This window comes from Micromys minutus, assembly GCF_963924665.1.
Source record: "Micromys minutus genome assembly, chromosome: 10".
NCBI lineage: Eukaryota > Metazoa > Chordata > Mammalia > Rodentia > Muridae > Micromys > Micromys minutus.
The window spans coordinates 61,466,442-61,487,034 of NC_137979.1; the positions used below are offsets into that span (position 1 = coordinate 61,466,442).

The window sequence follows — 20,593 nt, forward strand, 5'->3', positions numbered from 1 at the left end:
GTAGGATGCTTCACAGACTACAGCTCTGTGTTTGGGGAGGTTGGGAGGCTGAGCTCTTTGGGGAGGGCCAGATCTGCAGACAGATGACATTATGCTGGAATTATTATTGTCTTAATTAAAAGCCTTTGTAATTTCTTTATAACAGCAACAACAGATATCTTTTTAAAGATTTTATTTATTTTGTGTATATGAGTACATTGTTGGTTGCTGTCCTCAGAACCACCAGTAGAGGGCATCAGATCCCTTACAGATGCTTGTGAGCCACCCATGTGGTTGCTGGGAACTGAACTCAGGACCTCTGGAAGAGCAGTCAGTGGTCTAACCACTGAGCCATCTCTCCAGCCCCTAAAGTTTTTTTTTTTTTTTTTTTTTTTTTTTAACTTTATTTGTATTTTGTGTGTATGATGTTTTGCTTGCCTGCATGTCTGGGCATCGAGAGCATGCCTGGTACCTCGGGGGGGGGGGGGCCTGAAGCTGGGGTTACAGGTAGTTGTGAGTCACCATGTGGGTGCTGGGAATTCAATGAACCCAGATTCTCTTGAAGAGCAGCCAGTGCTCTTAATCACTGAGCTGTCTCTACAGCCGCCTCCTCCTCTTCCTCCTCTCCTCCTTCTCCTCCTCCTCCTCCATTTTGAATATGTGCATATCTGTGCCTGTGAGGACTGGTGCTTGCAGGCACCTGCATGTTGGATCTCCCCGGAGCTGGAGTAAAAGGTGGTTCTTAGCTGTCTGCCCTGGTTCCTGGAAGAAGAACTGATATTATAGATGAGCAGGAAGTGCTGTCAAATGGTCAATATCTCTCTAGCCTCTATTATTAGTTTTTATTTATGTGTATGTTTCTAGGTAAGTATATGCTGTGCGTGCTTGGAGAGGCCAGAAGAGGGCATCTGGTCCCCAGGGCCTGGAATTACATATATATAGGTGGTTGGGAGCCACTGGCTGTTGGTGATTCAATTCATAATTCCTAGGTAGGGAGCAAAAGCCAAAACAGAAGCCCAGTGACTCCTGTGGAGACCTGGGCGAGAACAGTGGGGCTGGTGATGTGACATCTGAGCTGCAGGGTCACAAACTGCCGGGACTCAGCCGGATAGGGACAGGGGTGGGAGAGGCCTTCTGGACAGAAGGAACTGTGTGGGAGACGGCCTGGGTGGACCCTGCTTGGCAGGCAAGCAGATAATGAGTTCCATACGTTGGCCTCCACAGGAGCTCCTGATCATGACTGTGGCTTGCCAAGCTCCAGGCGTGGCTGGGAGGCTGAGCGGCACCGCCCTTCTCTGTGGTTTGGTGGCCAGGCGGCTGGGGCTTGCACAGATGGTAGGTTTGCCTGGTTCTGAAGAGGAGGAAGGTGTTTGTAGGCTGAGGATGGACCTTAGAGAAGTGTCCAAGTGACCCTGGTGTTCTCATACACTGGCACTCTGTTCTCTTCGCTCCCCCAGAAGGCAAGCCTGGAGATGTGATTTGTCAATATTGGTATTATTTAATTTAAAAAATTTTCCATGTTTGTGTGTGCGCACACATGTTTCATGTGTTTCCGACACAGAGTCCAAAGATTGAACTCAGGATCATCGGCCTTTCATGGCAAGAACTCTTACCCAGTGAAGTATCTTGCTGGCTCAGGGTAGACATTGCTAAACATATCTAAAATTCTTGGGTCTGGAGAGATGGTTCAGCAGTTAAGAGCAATGGCTGCTCTTCCATAGGTCCCCAGATTTTATCCCCCACATTCATATGGTAGTTCACAACCATCTGGTAACCCCAGTCCCTGAAGATTAGCTGTTCCTCTTCTGGCTTCCTTGGGCATTGCACACATATTGTGCACCGACTTACAAGTAGCCAAACACACCCATACAAAAAAAATAAGGGAACTTTTCTTTTCTTCCTTTCTTCCCTCCTTCCTTTCTCCCTTTTCTCTCCTTTCCCCCTCTCTCTTTTTCTCCTTTTAAGTTTTAAGTGCTAGAGAGATAGCTCAGTGGTTCAAGTATTGTGGTACAACCACGTGAGGACCAAAGTTCTCACCTGTAGAACCCAAAGGAAAAGAGATAAAGTTCCGGAGCTTTGATGTGTCTGTAAAGGAGGCTTTTGTAAGTTAAGCTTTTGTTTAATGCCATTGTTGAGAATCCTTTCCTTTAGTAGTATTTGTTGTTGGTACCATTAGCTTGTGCTCTTGATGTCCATGTGTAGAAGTAGTTTTTATGTGTTAGATCTTAATATCACATATGTAGATACTGATATACCATTACATGACTCATAATTCATGACATTAATTAAACTGACTGTCAAGTTGACACAGCCTGGGAAGGAAAGCCTCAATTGAGAAATTACTTTGATCAGGTTGGCTGTGGGTATATCTATAGGGGGTTGTACTTGTCCACTGTGGGAGGCACCATTCCCTGAGCAAGTGGTTAAAGGCTGTATAAGAAAGGGGGCAGGAGGGATGGCTCAGCGGTCAAGAGCACTGGCTGTTCTTCCAGAGTCCTGAGTTCTATTCCCAGTAACCACATGGTGGCTCACAACCACCTATACTGGGATCTGATGCGTTCTTCTATCTTGCAGGTATACATGCAGACAGAGCATTCATATATATAGATAAATAAATATTTAAAAGAAAACTAAGGGAAACTGTAATTAGGATACACTGTATGAGAAAATGACCTGTTTTTCTTTGTTTTTGAGACAGTTATATATATATATATATATATATATATATATATATATATATATATATATATATATATATATATAATTTATTTTTATTTCATGTGCATTGGTGTTTTGCCTGCATGTATACCAAGTGTGAGGGTATCAGATCCCCTGGAATAGGAGTTACAGACAGTTAAGAGCCACCACGTGGTGCTGGGAATTGAACTTGGGACCTCTGGAAGAGCAGTCAGTGCTCTTAACTGCTGAGCCATCTCTCTGGCCCTCAATATGCTTATTCTTATGGTAATTCTTAGTTGGCTTTGTCAGCCTGTAATCAGAGTTTCCTGGAACAAAAGCCCCTTGGGTGAGTCTTTAATAACTTTTCTAAAGTTTCCACAAGAAAATTAAGCCTTTTTGCAGTGCACTGTGGGAACATGTTCCTCTGGTGGTCCCTGACCACCTCTGCAGCTGCCTTGACTAGGCAGGAGGAACTCACTAAGGTTAAAGATTCTTGCTTACTTAACTGTTCTTGAGAAAGAGAGAGAGAGAGAGAGGGAGGGAGAGAACTATATCTTAAGAACATAGGAGATGGGTTTTTAAAAAGATGACATTAAGAACTTATAGAACAGGGATGGGGTCAAAAAAGGGGGGGGGGCTGGAGAGATGGCTCAGTGGTTAAGAGCATTGGCTGCTCTTCCAGAGGTCCTGAGTTCAATTCCCAGCAACCACATGGTGGCTCACAGCCATATGGAATCCAGTGTCCTCTTCTGGTGTGTCTGACAGCTACAGTGTATTCATATAAATAAAATAAATAAATCTTTAAAAAACAAAAAGAATGAGGTTGTTGTGAGTGGTCAAAAAAAAAGAAAAAAAGAAAAAAAAAAAAAAGAACAGGGCTGGAAAGATGGCTCAGTGGTTAAGAGGACTGGCTACTCATCCAGAGGTCCTGCGTTAAATTCCCAGCAACCACATGGTGGCTTACAACCATCTGTAATAAGGTTTGGTGCCCCCTTCTGGTGTGCAGGCATACATGCAGGCAGGACACTGTGTACATAATAAATAAATCTTTAAAAAAAAGAACTTATAGAACATATAAGGAAGAAATATAGGGCATAAAAATTCAGACTTTGCTAACTGCAAAAATATAGAAGCAACATACTAGCTAGCCACTGGGGCTGGAGAGATGGCTCAGTGGTTAAGAGCACTGACTGCTCTTCCAGAGGTCCTGAGTTCAATTCCCAGCACCCACATGGTGGCTCACAACCATTTGTACTGGAATCTGATGCCCTCTTCTGGTGGGTCTGAAGACAGCTACAGTGTAAAATAAATAAGTTATACACACATACACACACACACACACAGACACACACACACACGCACACACACACATTCTAATTAAAGACAGTTCAAGCTATTCAGAGCCATCTAATTGAAAGACAGTTGATGGTCAGACTCCTAATTTTCCTCGACTTACACATTTGTTCTACAGCCCAGAACCTTGTTTTTAAATTGTTTAGGTTTATGTCATAGTTTGTATATGTTTGGCCCAGGGAGTGTCCCTATTATAAGGTGTAGGCCTTGTAGGAGTAGGTTGTAGGCATGGGCTTAAGACCCTCATCCTAGCTGCCTGGAAGTCAATCTTCCATTAGCAGCCTTCAGATGAAGATGTAGAACTCTCAGCTCTTCCTGCCCCATGCCTGCCTGGACACTGCCATGTTTCCACTTTTATGATAATAGACTGAACCTCTGAACCTGTAAGCCATCTCAATTAAATGTCTTCCTTTATAAGACTTGCCTTGGTCATGGTGACTGTTCTCAGCAGTAAAATCCTAAGAAAGATTATTTTGTATGTATGAATATTTTGCCTGCATGTATGTCTGGGCACCACATGTGTGGTTGGTGTCCATGGAATTCAGAAGCATGTGTCTGATTCTCTGGGTCTAGAGTTGTAGGCAGTTGTGACCCACCATGTGCTTGCTGGGAATTGAACCAGGGTCCTCTGGAAGAGCAGCCAGTCCTCTTAATCACTGAGCCATCTCTCCAGTCCCAAGTGAGATTTATTAAATAATGATGACTGCAAATCCTTTGGACACTAGAGGACAATGAAAGCAGTGTTCATCTAAAGAAGGCAGTGAGCTCTCCGAAGTCACTCAGTTCTATGTAGCATATTTCATTTATATAGAAAGAGTTGGTCATGGTAGTGTTCACCTGTAATTCCAGACAATAGCAAGTGCAGGCATAAGAAACAGTAGTTCAAGGTCATCCATGGCTAACTAGCAAGTTCGAGGTTAACCTGGGCTATGTAAGACTGTCCCCCAAAATGGAATGTGGGTAGACATAAATTTTTTAACCTATTTTAATAAGTATCCAACCTTCCCTCTAGCCTACCACACATCAGAATTATTAGGACACGGGTGAAGTAGACCTGTTTAGAAATAGTTCTTTGAAGGTGAGTTCAATCTTCTTTGTCAGGAAATTAGGAGTTCAGTCCAGTAGCAAACACCGCAACATCACACTCAAATCAGCAGCTGCAGTCCAGTCCTCTCAGCAGACACCACACACGAACCAGCAAGGGAAGTTCAACCCAGAGGAAACCACAAGGCTCACCAACCGCCCAAAGTGGCAAGAAGCCGTAGGAACCTCCTGAGTTCTTTGGCAAGTTTCTCTCTATGATGTCATCACAAGCAAAGCTCAACAGCACAGCGTAAGGCAAATCAATACATGCGTGCTGTTAGGGAAGAATAGCCAGGCGGAGCAAAGCGAACGAGTGCTGGAGCTCCCGCTGTCTGTGGGGTCATATGAACATCATGTGTCCTTTCACATGTTTGCTAAGGCAAAGCATCCTTTCATCTGTGTCTGCTGCAGGGAAACATTCTTTCATATGTCTGCTTTAGCAAGACATCTTTTCACCTGTCTACCTCTGTGGGTTGCCCTGATGCTGTTTGTATTTGATGCTAATTACACTTCCCCATGAGGGGCTGCCTAGGGTGAGGAGTAAATCACATACTCAGGTGACTTCATTGGAACTTTCTCCCCATTTTTAACTTGTAAAATAAAGGCTAGAGCTGGTAATAGGGCAGGGGAAGGGAAGGTGGAGCCGAAGAGTTTTGGGGAGGGAGGAGGGAGAAAGGGGCAGACGGAGGAGGAGGTGGGAGGAAGATGAAGCTGAAGCACATGGCTTGGAGAAACCATAAGCTATGAGGGGAATAGAGTAGTGTAGTGGTGGATCTGCCCACTCTAGGCGTGCAGCTTGTACTTATATGATTGCGTTGCATTTTCTTTGCATGGGCTTATTTGGGTTGGAGAGGTTACTGCAACATACCCCAGCAAGGCATCATTGAACATAACTGACTTTCCAAAGAAACCAGATGTTCCCACTTGGGATAGGCAACAGCAAGTGTTCTGGTGCACACCTTTAATCCCTGAATTTGGGAGCAGGGGCAGATGTGTCTCCATGAGTTCAGGGCTAGCCTGGTGTACAAATCAAGTGCCAGATCAATCAGAGCCATACAGTGAGATATGCCACCCAAAAAAAAGATAACAATTTGTAAGTGTGTACCCAGTGTTGGAGCCATACCTATGATATCCTCCTGATCTCTGTGATGCCTAAGACTCAGGCTGCCATATTTATTAGGTATGGGTCCAGTAGGATAGAAGATAGGGTCTCACTGTGTGGTCCAGCCTGGAAATCATGGTCCAGGCAATGCCTGCTTTAACCTTCTTAGTAGCTGAGTGTATAGGCACACACATCCAGCATAGCAGCAATCTCTTTTGTTTTGGGTTTTTAAAACAGGTCTCTCTATGTGGCATTGCACGCATTCATGCATGTGCACACATGACATGCGGACAAAATACATATATACATAAAAAAATTTAAAGAAAGAAATGCTTAAACATTTGTATAAAACATTTACATCTTCCCTAGGGGATATATGATTGCACATATAACCCTTTAAAAACTCTTAAGAGGCCACTGATGATGGCTCATGACTTTAGTCCCTGCACACAGGAGGCGGAGGCAGGCAGATCTTTATGAGGTGGTTAGCCAGGTCTACATAGTTCTAAGCCCCAAACTTGCTATTGTTGAGATAATGGGATAACTCTGCAGGTAAATATGCTTGCTGTCAGCATGACAGTCTGGGCTCCACCTCAGAACCCACATGGTAGAAGAAGAGGTCTGACTCCTGCAAGTCTTCCTCTGACCTCCATATGAACCCCATGGCGCACACAAGCCACCCCACCTGGAGTCCCACACTAAGTAAACAAAAGAATTCCTAAAGTCTTTTATTGTGAGATGTTGACCCATGAGCTACAAAACAAATGCTTAAGAAATTATGAAGGAAAAGAATAAGATGTTACAAAAGTGGGCATCCTTGTAACTACTGACAACATCCCAACATGGCCGCATCTCAAGTAAACAAATTATACCAGGCTGTAGAGGTCACCAGCGAGAGAGGTCAGAACTTTGAATGCTAGCACTCAAAACACTCTGGGCTCTATATCCAGCATAAAGAAAAAAATTCTACTTTCTAGAAATGTGAGCAAAAAAATAAAAAAAACATCCAGGACTCTTATGGAAGCACATTTGGGCCTAGCAAAGGTAAGCAGCTCACATCTGCCTATCACCACACTGGCTGTCTACAGCCTGTGCTTAGTCTCCACTTGGTGGAACTGTTTGAGAGGGATTAGGAGGTGTGACCTTGTTGGGGAAAGTGTGTAACTTGGGGTGTATATTAAGGTTACAAAAGCCTCCCACCCTACCCCCTGTATGTGTGTCTGGTGATCTGGATGTAAAGCTCCTAGCTATTGTTTTAACACCATGCCTGTCTGCCTCCGGCCATGATGATCATGGACTAAAATTCTAAAACTGTAAGCAAGCCCTGAGTTAACTGCTTTCTTCTATAAAAGTTGCCTTAGTCGTGGTGTCTCTTCACAGCAATAGAACAGTAACTAAGGTAGATGTCCACGCAGTGCCAAGAACTTGGTTCTTGCTTAGGGCTGGGACTTCCTATTTCATTTCTTTCTGGCCCCTGGCCCCTTCAAAGTGAGTAAAAAGTAAACTTTGATTTAGGGCTCCTCTCCCATCTCTGTCCTCTGAGTCAACAGAGAGGCCAGCAGCTGTTCCTTTTAGAAGATTGACCTTTGGTATCCAAGCCAGAGGCTGAGCCACTTTTGGGTACACAGGCCTGGTGGCACCTGTCTGGGCCTTCCTCAGCTGGGTTCTGTGGCCTCTTTCTGGGGCCTTGGAGGGAGCTTGGCCTCAGGCTGATGGCAAAGAGTAAGGGTCCTCCCCTCAAGGAGCCAAAAGACAGGGAAGAGGGGCTGGCTGAAAACTTCGTAGAAAGTGTACAGTAGCTGCGTGTGTGGCTCCAGGCTATAGAAGGTGAGGCACCCAGAGATCAAGTCCAAATCGATGCCCAGGAGTCGTCCTGGTACCCCACTCAGGCGCTGAGATTTGCCTTTGTGCCAGACCTGGACACTGTCCTCCTGGATGCAGAGACCCCAGGAGTGGGGTCCACGGCCGATGTTATCCGTCTGGGTCCCCTGCTTTCGGCGTGACAGCTCTGGGTAGGTGACGCCCAGAGTGACGGAGTGATCAGAGGCAAGTACCTCCCAGTAATGTTGTCCAGTCTGAAAACTCTGCGTGCACTGCACCTGCCACAGCTCAAAGCTGCCTGACCTGGCCGGGCCCTGGGCCTGGAAATGGTGTGTCACCTGCTGGTCCTTGTGAGACAAGTGCAGATACTGGTTGGCAGTCTCTGGGTCAAAGGTCAGATTTCGATAATCTATTGGAGAGAGATGATGAACAGAGGTGGGCAAAGTGTCTTTTTCCCCCCTAGAGCATAGGGTTACTGTGGCTTCATCTAAGGACGGTTCAAATGTCTACCAGCATAGTGGGCTGAACAGCAAGCACCATCTTGCTGGTGAATTCCTCAGAGCTGGAATTCCTCTACCTGCCCCATGTGACAAGATGGGAAACTGAGGTTCAGAGAGTTAAGCTCTCACACTATTAAGTGGAAGAAATGAGACGGACCCCAGAATGTGCCTTTAAACACCATTCTGGGTGCATCTGCCCCAGGGGAGATCTAGACCAGGTTCACATCCCGCAGCAGGTGTGCAGAGGTGGGGACGGGACCGGGGAAGAGCATGGACAGAGAACCCCTCATACATACACAAACACACACATGCATTCATACACTCTCATGTGTACACAACGTGCACACACACCGACATTGCATCTCCTTACTCTGCCAGAGCTTCTTCCTCAGTGGACACACTGTGCTGGGAACTGGCGCCAGGGGACCCAAGGCCTCTTAAGAACAAAAAAGAGTTAAGGAATAAGAATTATCCCTGACTCGATGGATGCTTCTATCAAGTAGTGGGGTTTGGGGCGGGCCCAGAGGGCAAGGAGAAACCAGTCTTACCCATAGGGCCAGCATCAGCGGCTTTGGCGGCCGCCTTGGGGAGGTTTGTCTCTTCGAGGAGGAGCTTACATAGTGGGCTAAGCAGCTGGTTCACATTGTTCCGCTGCTGCTCTTCATCCCACTGTGGAGAGGTCAGTGGCCCGAGGGACTCTATGGGCTCAGAGAGCTGCTGTAATTCCTGAGCTCCGGGGACAGAGGCAGTGAGTGGTGTGCACGGCGTGGAAGCAAGGCCCTAGCCCCCTGCTGCCCTGATACCTGGTACCTGGAAGAAGATGCAATCATCCATCTGCCTCAGGAGATCCTGGACACTGTGGTCATACTGAGACAGGGCCTTTAGGTGGTCAGTCAGCCGCTGTTTCTCACTCAGAACTTGGTCCAGCGCCTGCTTCTTGGCTACCTCTATATCTCTCAGTGTTGAGGCCTGCTGCCTCTCCAGCACCTGTAGCAGGCTACTGAATCTCCTGGAGACCACCGAGGCCAGGGTGCAGGCTGAACTCTGCATGGGTACAGGAAGAACCTCAGGGTGGCCAGTCTCCGCACTGTGACGAGGCAAGCCAGGCCCTCAAATCACCCACTTGGCTTGAAGGCTGGGAACATGGGGAGTTAGTTAGAGCCCTCGGAACCTCTTCCCCACTGGGGCCTGGCTTCTTGGTCAGCTTCCCACTCCCTGCCCCTGGGAGGCATTTGCCAGGCAGCTCACATCTGTGGCCTGCAGTCCAGGGACCAGATGGTGAGGCTGGATATGAGCACATGGTGAAGTACCTCAATCCGACTGCTTTGCTGCTGCAGCTCCTGAAGCTGGGTCTCTGCCTGGGCGACCTGTTGCCGGGTAACCACTACCCTAGCTCTCAGCTGGTCCTGTGGCACCCGTCCAGAGGGCAAGCAACAAAAGGTTAGGATTGGTTATAACCTTCTAGTCACCCCCACTGGATGCTGGACACTCTCCTCATGGCCCTGATGGTAACTGCCTAGTAAAATCCCAGAACCAGGTCAGAGTCCCAGGAAGGCCTGGCTAGGGACCTTTCTCTACTCGGAACAGGATACTATATGAGGAATGTGGAGGTCTTGGGTTGAAGACCCCACTTCCGGTCCCATTCCTGCCTCTTGCACTCCTAGTCAGGGCTCCCACCTTCTCTGGTCCAAACCTCATGCCTTCCCCAGGCAACAAAGGAGAGAGGTACCGCTGGCTTATAGAGCTTGGGGTAGAAAGGGAGACTGGCCAGAGCTGTCTGACCAGTGATCAGTTCAGCTCCTAAGAGCCCAAAGGGAAGCTGTTATTATTATCATTTGGTTGAGTTCATTTTCCCCTGGAGACCAACATGTGTTGTTATAGGAGCTGAGGTAACCTAATGTGCTCAAAGCCGATGCTTAACCTGGCTAAGAGTTTCACTACCTGTTTTTACTCCTTCCAACACCATTTTGAGTTGAGGTCCCCTTCTCATTGTTGCTTTAGGACAGTGTCCCATTTTGTAGCCCTGTCTGGCCTGGAACTTTCCACATAGACCAGCCTGATCTTGAACTTAGAGATCCGCCTACTCCTGCCTTCTAGTGTGATGGAATTAAAGGCATGCACCACCACACCAGCTAACTTTTTTTTTTTTTTAATATTTGTGTTTATGTGAGTGTGGGTATATGCACAAATGCCAGCGTGCACGTGTGAAGGTCAGAGGGCAACCTCAGGTGTCTCAGTCCATGCCTTCTACCTTGAGACAGGGTCTCTTGTTGTCTGCCACTGTGTGCCAGCATCACTGGCCCTTGGGCCTCCTGTGCCGCACATCCTCTCTCTGTCCCCTAGAGCATGAGCCCCGGGCTGAGGTGTCCCCCGTGCTGTGGGATTCTGACTTCCAACGCTAACTTTCGTAGCCAGCTTGGTCTCTCCTACACTCAAGGGCAGCAGTGTCTCACCCTGGCCCTGTCACCAGCTCCAAAACGCCCCAAGCATCTATCCTTATTCCCACTTTCCATCCCTCACTGGTTCCAGCAGGCCTGTGCTGGTTCCCCACTAGCACTCCCTCCTTCCTGGACCTTCAGGCTTCTCCGTCACTTCTCGGCTCCTTGTCTATGGCCTACGGTCCGGTCCGCTTGCTTGTCTCCTCTGTCTCCTAATCTCAGCCTCACATCCTGGCTGTGATGACCATGGGCAAGGGCACAGGCCACCACCATGGTGCACAACTCCACAGTCACTTTTGCCTTTAACTAAACCTCCCAGCAGCATGGAACGCCTGGAGAACTCTCCCTCCTGTAACGGCCTGTGCCCTGACCACCACCTCTGTAGCTGTCAGGATGTAATCTCGGGCAGGACCTCCCTGACCAACAAATTTCCATTCCTTCTAGGGAACTACAGCGACTTCCGGCTTTCTTCTTACTGCCTACATCTCCTCCCAGCTCTCAGTAGATGCCCCACTGCATCCACACACTGCATACCCCAGACCAGCCGCTCCCTACCCACCCTCAGCACGCGGTTGCCCAGTCTCCCGCTGAAACCCTTGTCCCTAGCCGTGTCTACTTCTTACTCGGCTCCACTGGGCACCGAGTTCCCACTCACTTCTCCTTTCTTTTGCTTTGCAGCTGTGACTTACCCCTCTTCTCTTTACCCCCCTCCACACCCCAGCTGGGGCTCAGCCTCTAGAAAGTGGAAGTCTGATGACATCATCACCCTGTTCCAAGCTTGCGAAAGCTCTGCACATCCCTAGAGGGTCACCATGCTACCCATCATCGTCTGGTCCCCGATGGCCTGGAAAACCTGTTTGGAGACCTCAAGAGCCTGTCTCCGGCCCATCATCTCTGCTCCTTGGAGCTTGTCCTTGCTTCCTCTTTTTCTGGCTGGCACTTCCTCACCCCTGAGGAGTCACCTAAAGAGCATCTCCCATTCCTCTTAAGCGGGCTGGCCCTGCTGTCTCTTTAGAATGAGACAGTCACGTTTTGCTGAGACACTATCTGACCCTTGAGTAGATCGTCAGTTTCGCTTACTGAATGCGGGCCTCCCTGGAGGATGCGGCTGCCAGCCCTGGCCTAACACCCTGGCTCTACTTTATTCAGAGGACCTGGAGAGAGCTGCGTGCACATGCCCTCGGGGTTCATATGGGAACCCACAGCCTCCTACAGCAGCCCCTGGCCCTGGCCACAAACAGTCCCGGCCGGGCCTCCGAGAGGCCCTTCCCGCACCTCGCGCACGCGGCGCTCCACGTCCAGCAGCGCCCGCTCGTGGTGGCTACAGTCGTGCACCATGCACGCGCTGCACACGCAGAGGCCCTCCGTCTGACAGAAGAACTCGAGCGGCCTCCCGTGGCGCGGGCAGCGAGCGCTGTGGCCTGTGCCGGACTCCCGACTCGGGGTGGCGGCCGGCCGCTTCTGCAGCTCCTGCAACAAGGTGCTCAGCGTCACGTTGCGGCACAATTTGGTGCCGTCGGGGAAGGGCTGGCGACACTCAGGGCAGATCTTTTCGCCGCAGCGCCACGAATTCTGGATACAGTTCATGCAGAAGCTGTGTCCGCAGAGCAGCGTCACCGGGTCGCAGTAGAGACTCAGGCAGATGGAGCAAGTCACCAGGTCCTCCTCCAGCAGCTGCGCGGCCATAGTGAAAGCGAGGCCCGGTGCGCAGGCCTCTTAAAGGGACCGAGGCCACCGACGCGAGTGCGTAGGACACCGGGAGCGTGGCGCTCTGGTGTTCCTTGGCAGGGATCCAAGTCACCCTTGCCCGCCTTCTGACGCACTGGGAGCTGGGGCGCGGCTCCCTCCGGTCCACCCCTGTTCCTTCTCTAGACCCTTATCTCAGCTCTGGCCTTAGAAGCCTAGAACCCCACCAGGCCCAGAGCCGTTAATGTCTCTGGCGTGTTTTCCTGGACAGAGTGAGGGTTGTCTCGCATGGAGCTTGGTAATACTTGGTAGAAGTACCTAAGCAGGGCCGTGGGTTTTTGGTTTTTTTCCCCCTTCTTTTTGCTGTAACAGGATTTAGGCATTGGGGTGTATCTCTCCTCTCTGGGAAATGTGTAATTATGCTTCTTTTAAAATAGTGACATGGAAACTTCCTGTTACTAAAACCCATCTAACCTTTTAAACACACCTCTTATCCTTTATTTGATAAGGTCTCACTAGGCAGCTCCTAGTGGCCTGTAGACTCTGGCTCCAGCTACCTGAATAAAACACCCCCTCTTCAAAGGCCCTTGTAAGTCACCAGGCCAGCTTTTGCTTTGTTTCCCATTTCATAGTGTGATGTGATGGTTTGTAGGCACTACTTAGAGGTTGTGGCTTTGTTGGAGGTGTGTTTCTGTGGGTGTAGGATTTAAGACCCTGGTCCTAGCTGCCCTCAGATGAAGATGTAGAACTCTCAGCTCCTGCACCATGCCTGCCTGGACACTGCCATGCTCCACCAGGATGGTGATGGACTGAACCTCTGAGCCTGTAAGCCAGCCCCAATTAAATGTTGTCCTTATAAGAGCTGCCTTGGTCATGGTGTCTGCTCACAGCAGTGAAACCCTAAGACTATCATCTCCTCTACAGCTTGAGCAGAGATGGGGGTCCCAGGGTCTCCTCAGGCAGTGGGAATCAGAGCTCACGTCTTTTCTAACTGACTTGTTAGGCAGAACTGACTTGTTTCTAGAAGGCCTTTCCTTTGGCACAGGGAAGACATCTAGCTTCCCAGTGGGAACTCCAGGCCTTGGCTGGAGCTAAAATTACGCTAAGGTCACAAATAAACTGTTGCTAGGGGACAGGAATGTCTCAAGGAGGTTTTGATACCCCAGGCTATCTCAGAAAGATTACAGGCTGGGCAAAGGTTCATTTTTCATCTATATCCCCAGCTACTGGGCTGCAGGGCACCCTCTTCTTACCCATAGCACTTCAGGAAAAAAGGATTTTATTCACATACAATCAAAGCACTTTCACAACAAGCCCCTGGGTCTACTGGAAGGAGCTGTAAGGACTGTCTCAGTTGGCTTCCGATGGCTCTCCGAGATGTGACCTTCCAGCTTTGCCAGTTCGCCCTCTGAAATGAATGCCTCTCAGTAGATTCCATAGGTGGGCTCATGACTGTCCCTGTATCGGTCCAGATAGCGTAGGGGCTGCTTGTGGGGGAAGCGCTTCTGTTTGGGGTGGTAAGGGGGTGGCCGTACAAATTCAAACACAGGTTCCCGCATGTCTGCAAGAAGAGTAAAGGAACAGGGTGGCCTCCTGCTGACCTGGGCCTCCTTCATTGCCTGTTGAGCCTGGAGTTCTGCCAGGGATTTCCCGCCTTGGCTTTCAAAGGCCACCTCCTGGCATGGCAGGAAAGGTCTCTGCCCTCAGGCCTGCCTGACCACCAAGCCCTTACCTAGAAGCTGGTGGAAAGTGTGGGTGACCGAGTCATCCCAGCGGCACTGGAAGAAGGCCAGACCAGCTGGAGTCATGGCTTCCTGGTGTTTCTTGTAGAAATCAAAAGTGCGGAATGTCCTCTGGGCCAGCTGGTAGCTATGAGGAGATGGGCAGCATCTGAGTGGGAGGGAGCAGGGCGGCAACCCTGGGAAGCCCCTGGAGTCCACTCAGCATGCAGGACTGCTGCCAATCACATGACCCATACCAAGGAGGAAGGAGCAGCCACCACCCCAGAGAGCTGGCTTGAGGTGCAGCTTACCAGGGTGAGGGACGGGTGTCCTCAGAGAAGTTCACTGGCTTGTCCTGCTTGAAGAGCAAGAAGGCGAAGCGGTGAAAGCCAGAGCCTCGAGCAGGGAACGGGGGAAGGTAGGGACAGGTCACCTGTCCTTCAGCCACCCTGTTGCTTGGGATGTTGGTTCTGGTAGGAGGAAAATACCCATTAGTTGCCAATGAAGTGGCAGGGGAACCCCAATGTTACACCCCCGAGGTAGTCACTCCCCGGGCCAGACAGACCCTGAACACTCTTGCATGCAATAAACATAGGCCGACCTCCAGGACCTCAGGGACATGCTGTAAACAGATTAGGGGGCAGATGTGGTTCAGAAACCAGAGAGGGGCTGGAAATGGCTCTGTGGCTAAGACTACTCTTTCAGGGGACCCAGGTTCCATTTCTAGCATCAGCACAGAGGTTCATAACCACCTGCAGTTCCCAGGGAACCCAAAGCCACAGGCACATATGTGTTGCACATGTAAAAGACTTGTACACATGAAATATTTGTTTTTTGAGACAGGATTTCTCTGTGTAGCCTTGGGTGTCCTGGAACTTACCCTGAAGACCAGGCTGACCTAGAACTCAGAGAACAGTCTGCCTGTCTCTAACTCCCAAGTGCTGGGATTAAATAAAGGCATAACATCCCCCCCCCACCCCGTGCAAGATAATCGAGGGAAGCAGATGTCTGTCCCTTCCCTTGGGCTGCTTTTCTCTCCATGCTGTAGGACCTGATGTTGCAGTAGCCACTGTACCCTCCGACCTGCCACTACCCCAGAGAGCCCTGCTCAATGATGGCTGATGTAGTTGAGGGGGGAGGGGGAGGCAGAATCCAGCTTCCCAGTTACTAGATTCAATTACAGGGGGCTTACAAAGCACAGGGCACCTGTGTGACCTCTGCCCCCTAGCCTGTGCTCAGAGCTGAAGCCAACAAGGACTGCTCAGAGCAGCAACATCCACGGGTCCAGTGTCTGGAGATACTGGTGCTACCACGAGCTGCTCCTGGTCCTTTCTCCACTGACTGTCACAGCCATGCGTGCGCACACACAGACACTCCCCACCCACAGGCAGGTAAAGCATGGGACAACATCACGACAGTTTCACAGGACAGAAAATAGCTCAGCTCAATGAAGAGGCTTATGAGGATGAGATCTGCTGGCCTAAGACTCTAGGGTGTTAGGATTAAAGGCATGCAACACCACACCTGTCTTCTGCCATTTTCTCCTGTACTTGTGTTAAATACATAAGTAAACCCCAGGGTCTGACATTTCCAGGACCGGCTGGAAACCCCTAGCTGGCTTCCCACCCGGATACTTACAGCAGCCAATGAACATACTCGGCATCTGGCTCCAGCAGGTGGCCGTCTGCACAGAAACACAGAGACAACCTTTCAAAGGAGCCAGATGCCACCCTGCCCAGATCCCCGAGTTCTTGGCTCACGACAGGGAGATTGGGAGGCTGGGGGGCAGGTGACCCCGTGCACCTACCCAAGTTGATGAAAAGCAGTGTCCACAAGGAATCCTTATCTGCCTCATAGGTCACCTCTGGAGCCCGGGAAGCCTAACAGGGAGAGATGAAGGGAGTGCTCAGCCTCACCAGGGTACAGTTTCTATGTAGAGGGATGGAGCTTGCAGGGGGCCTAGAGAAAGGAGTGTGCATCCCCAAACCAGGACCCCTGACAGCCCCTTACAACCGACAGGAAAGAGATGTCCATAAAGCCTGCTGAACTGCTGTCCTGAGAGCTGAACTCTAAGAGACACGGTTGGGGAGGCCTCGACAGTGGCCAGTCACAGAACAGACACTGATGGTTCTCTGTCTTGTTTCTAAAACTTTCATTTCTCTGATTTCTAGGAAGTCACAGACAGTAACAAAACTTCAAACGTAGACCCTGTGACGATCCCGCAACCGCTGTACTCATGTATGTACAAAGCAGGGAGCAGGGAGCAGGGCACGGAGCAGTACCTCAGTTGGAGTGACTTCATTGCCATGATACACCGGGATCAGGTCCTCTTCTCCCACGGCATAAGTCACGTGTAGGGGGACCCAAGGCACAAAGGTGGCACCGTGGAACAGGTCTCGGTAGAGGCCATAGTACTCAGCCAGACGCTGCTTGTGGTAGGGACCACACGTCCTCTCCCACTCAGCCCGCACTGCCTCCAGTGGGAAGCTAGCTGGGGAGGAACAGCATCATTTGGATCCGGTGTGGAGAGGGTGCACTGGGCACCCCTCCTCTGGGAGGCTCACCTGTGCGGAGGCGGGCTGCCCGCTCTTCTTCCACGTTGGCACGAAGCTCCCGGAGAAAGTGCTTCCGCTCCAGTAGCTTTTGGGTCCGACTGACTCTGGGCGGAGGCAGCCCAATGTCAATTTTGTTTTTGGGATCTAGAGAAGTAAGACATGTTGGGATAAGCAGGGTCAAATCTTTCTCTTTAAATCTGAGTCCTTAAATGTGTGTGTGGCTGTGGCTGTCTATGTCCTGTGTGGAACCAAGAGACTGACGTGAAGTGTTTTGCTCTAATGCCCTTCATTCCACACTGCCTCCACCCTCCATCCCTGGCTGTCCTGGAACTCACTCTGTAGGCCAGGCTGGACTTGAACTCAGAGATCTGCCTGCCTCTGCATCCTGAGTGCTAGGTTTAAAGGTGTGTTGCCCCCCCCCCCCCCCCGACAGGGTCTCTCACTGAAGCTGGAATTTAATGATTTGTTAGACCAGCTGGCCAATGAGCTCCAAAAATCTGTGTGTTAGGCTACCCCTTGTGGGATGCAAGTGGAACTGTGTCACCAGACAGAAACTGGGAAGACTGAACCAATTCAGAAACCTCGGAGCTGTGATATATGAGACCAGAGAGCGTTTCATCTGCTCCCCATCTGGTTCCTGGAGTATGTGACAACACTCCATGAGGAGTTACATAGCACAGGACACAGAGTTCTCCGTGCTAATGAGGTATCTAGATGGGCTGGGCCCAAGGGTTTAGCCAATGAACCTTCCCAGACATTCCTTCCTGCAAAAGGTATTTAATTTCTGGTCCACTCTAAGTTGACTGCATCCATTTTCACCATCAACAAACAGTATGGACAAGCAAGAACTGTCTCTCTCATTAAGAACCTCCCTGAGGGAAAGCTTTGTCAAACAAAGCTGTACCACCTAAGTTTCCCACAAAGGGTCCCTCTGTGTCCCCAGACACTCACCCCTCAGATAAGCAGGAGATTCACCTCTGCACCACCCCCTTGGCCCCTTGTTCACAGCTCCATAACATGTCTAGTGGCAACCAGACAGACACCCAGGGGTTTGGGAAGCCTTGTCTCCTGCACCTCAGCCTGACTGGAGATTTTGGGCTGCATTTGTAGCCGAACACCTCCCTTCCATCTACCTGAGCAGCGTTCGTACACTCCAGTGTTGAGATGGAACTCGGTTAGAAGCAGACACTACACCTGGCTTCTGTGTGGGTATGGAAGAGCCGAACTCAGGTCCTCATGCTCTAAGGGTGGGGTGGGTACAGGCAGACCTGGTCCAACCCCCTGGCCGCAAATCAAATATCTTTGTTGAGCAGCCGGTCTCTAGTTCCGTCATCCTGACACTCCAGGGTGACATAGAGTTCAAGGCCACTCTGGGCTAATTAATAATAACCTTGTGCAGTCTGCTTCCCAGACCTGAACAGGGCTCAGCTATTAAGCAAACCAGATATAAGGTTAAAAACCGTGGCTGCTGGGCCCCAGACTGGGTCACGGCATGGGAAACTGAGGCAGATGGACTTCCTAACTGGTTGTCGGAATCACCTTTAAAATGATCCAAAGGTAGCTGGGTATGGAGGTTTGATCCGTTGCCGTGTGTGTAAATGCTAAATGTTGGCCCCGACTGCCCCTAGAGAGAAGACTCTCATGTAGACCCTAGACACAAGTGATGCTATGTAACCTTGATCCCCAAGTTATCCCTGATTGGTGAATAAAGATGCCTGCAGCTGGGCAGGCGAGAGAGAGGTGGGATTTTGGCTCCTGGGCTGGGGGGGGGGGGGGTGGGTCTGAGGTGGAGACTAACAGGGAGGGAGAGAGAGAAGGTAGACAGAGAAGATGCCATGGGGTAAGGGATGGTGAAACTGGCCATGAGGGGCTGTCCAGCTGGAGTTAAGAGCGACCAAGGAGAAACATGGCACATCCTATCTGGGGGTTATTGGCAGGGACGTAGACATAATCGCATAGAGAGTAGATGTCTGCCCTGCTCTAGTGCTTTTAAGGTTTTATGTCTTGTTTCTAAGAACTGAATGATCAAAGGTGAGTAGAAATCCGACTGAGGTTAAATCTTGGGAAGAGTTAGTAATAGTTTCAGGCAGATTTAAGGAAATCGGACTCCAAGTTGGTGGCAAATGCTTTTAATTCCAGAACTTGGGAGGCAGAGGCAGCTGGGTCAAGGCCAGCCCGGTCTACATAGTGAGACTATAGTCTCTGGCCAGGCCTTGGTGGTTCACAGCTGCAATCCCAGTAGCTGGGAGGCAAAATAAGTCATTTTCCGTAACATAGAGTTCAAGGCCACTCTGGGCTAATTAATAAGACCCTATCTCAAGCAACAAAAATTTTTAAAAATGCATCTTATACTCCATACTACCACCTCCATCCCCAAGACAGAGTTTTTCTTAGTAGTTCTGACTGTCTTGGAGCTCATGCTGTAGATCAGGCTAGCCTCTAAATCAAGAGCTCCACCCGCCTCTGCCTCTTACGTGTTGGGATTAAGGGCATGGGCCTCCACCACTTGGCTGAATCTGTTTTACAGACAGATTAAACTATGCATATTATCACTTGGACGTTTGTTTAAATTCAGATTTTGGCCAATTCAGGACTGTACGGCTGGGGGACAAGCAGCTCCTCCTCGTCCCGGGGACACACAGTGAACAAGCTGACGAGAATACGCTAGCGGGTCCCCAGCTCGCCAAGCTTCGAGCCCGTTGCTCCGGCACCTGTCTCCTTCAGGAAATGCTCCCGGTAGGTCCGCCACCAGTGCGGGGCGCGCGCCTCCTGCTCCGCCCGGCGGCGGTACCGCTCGAAGCTCCGATACTTCTCCAGCCGCTCCAGGTTGCTCACGTCAATGTCCTCGTTGGGCATGGGCCCGAGCGGGGGTGTCCGGCGGCTGAGGGAAGCTGCGGGCACAGATCGGGGAGTCACGCAGGCTTAGGGGTGTGACTGGGGCTAGAGACGCCCAAGAGCTCCACAACCCCACACTCACCCGAGGTGCTGATGCCCCGGCATCTCCCAATTCCAAAAAACGCGGCACGCAAACAGGGCGCCGCCATCTTGTCCCCAGGTCGCCAAAGACGCCGGTAGGACCCAGACAGAGGTGGCTAGAGAGAAGCCTGCGCTCCCCGCGGAAGGCTCCGCCCCCACCCAGCTCCGCCCTGCGGGAGGCTCCGCCCTGCCCCGCGGACTCAAGCCGCTGACGTAATTCCGAAAGTCTTGGGACCTAAGAGGTCAGGTAGCACCGGCTAGAGAAGAGGCTTGTTGGACTACTGCGGGGCTGAGAGCTGCCACTAGGGGACAGCACATACGTACAGCTCCAAGAATAACTATGGGTTTTTTTTTTTTTGTTTTTTTTTTAAAGATTTATTTATTTATTATATATAAGTACACTGTAGCTGTCTTCAGACACACCAGAAGAGGGCATCTGATCTCAATACAGATGGTTGTGAGCCACCATGTGGTTGCTGGGATTTGAACTCAGGACCTCTGGAAGAGCAGTCAGTGCTCTTAGCCACTGAGCCATCTCTCCAGCCCCATAACTATGGGTTTTGACCCCAGGGATCTCACTTCCTCTGCCTTTGACACAGGGATTGATGGAGTAGGATTCTGGAGTCAAACTTGGTAATAAAACAGGTAACGATAGTGCTCGCTTCAGAGGATTTGCACCTTGGTGTATCTGTTATCTCTT

General features: G+C 50.2%; 2 protein-coding genes across 2 annotated transcripts; both read right to left on the reverse strand.

The window, feature by feature from the left end:
- Positions 1-6,935: 6,935 nt before the first annotated feature.
- On the reverse strand, positions 6,936-12,669 carry TRIM65 (tripartite motif containing 65). Its single transcript, XM_080922289.1, has 6 exons — positions 12,231-12,669; positions 9,828-9,923; positions 9,328-9,561; positions 9,066-9,243; positions 8,888-8,953; positions 6,936-8,426 (listed from the first exon to the last, which is right to left on the reverse strand). The coding sequence occupies exons 1-6, from the start codon at positions 12,639-12,641 to the stop codon at positions 7,852-7,854; spliced, it is 1,560 nt and encodes a 519-aa protein (XP_080778415.1). The 5' UTR covers positions 12,642-12,669; the 3' UTR covers positions 6,936-7,851.
- Positions 12,670-13,903: 1,234 nt separating this feature from the next.
- On the reverse strand, positions 13,904-20,026 carry MRPL38 (mitochondrial ribosomal protein L38). The gene is made up of 9 exons (XM_080922323.1): positions 19,895-20,026; positions 19,629-19,808; positions 16,927-17,061; positions 16,645-16,853; positions 16,170-16,242; positions 16,001-16,046; positions 14,674-14,832; positions 14,374-14,510; positions 13,904-14,202 (listed from the first exon to the last, which is right to left on the reverse strand). The coding sequence occupies exons 1-9, from the start codon at positions 19,959-19,961 to the stop codon at positions 14,066-14,068; spliced, it is 1,143 nt and encodes a 380-aa protein (XP_080778449.1). The 5' UTR covers positions 19,962-20,026; the 3' UTR covers positions 13,904-14,065.
- Between the last annotated feature and the right edge of the window lie 567 nt (positions 20,027-20,593).

What these genes read in the sequence shown, in the direction of transcription:
- TRIM65 (XM_080922289.1), bottom strand. Translation starts at nt 12,641, where the DNA reads ATGGCCGCGCAGCTGCTGGAGGAGGACCTGGTGACTTGCTCCATCTGC. An exon ending in ATGATTGCATCTTCTTCCAG is followed by an intron (nt 9,244 to 9,327) that starts GTACCAGGTATC and finishes CCCGGAGCTCAG; the next exon opens with GAATTACAGCAGCTCTCTGA. An exon ending in CGCTGATGCTGGCCCTATGG is followed by an intron (nt 8,954 to 9,065) that starts GTAAGACTGGTT and finishes TTTGTTCTTAAG; the next exon opens with AGGCCTTGGGTCCCCTGGCG.
- MRPL38 (XM_080922323.1), bottom strand. Translation starts at nt 19,961, where the DNA reads ATGGCGGCGCCCTGTTTGCGTGCCGCGTTTTTTGGAATTGGGAGATGC. An exon ending in GGCAGCCCGCCTCCGCACAG is followed by an intron (nt 16,854 to 16,926) that starts GTGAGCCTCCCA and finishes GTTCCTCCCCAG; the next exon opens with CTAGCTTCCCACTGGAGGCA. An exon ending in GAGTATGTTCATTGGCTGCT is followed by an intron (nt 14,833 to 16,000) that starts GTAAGTATCCGG and finishes TCCTCCTACCAG; the next exon opens with AACCAACATCCCAAGCAACA.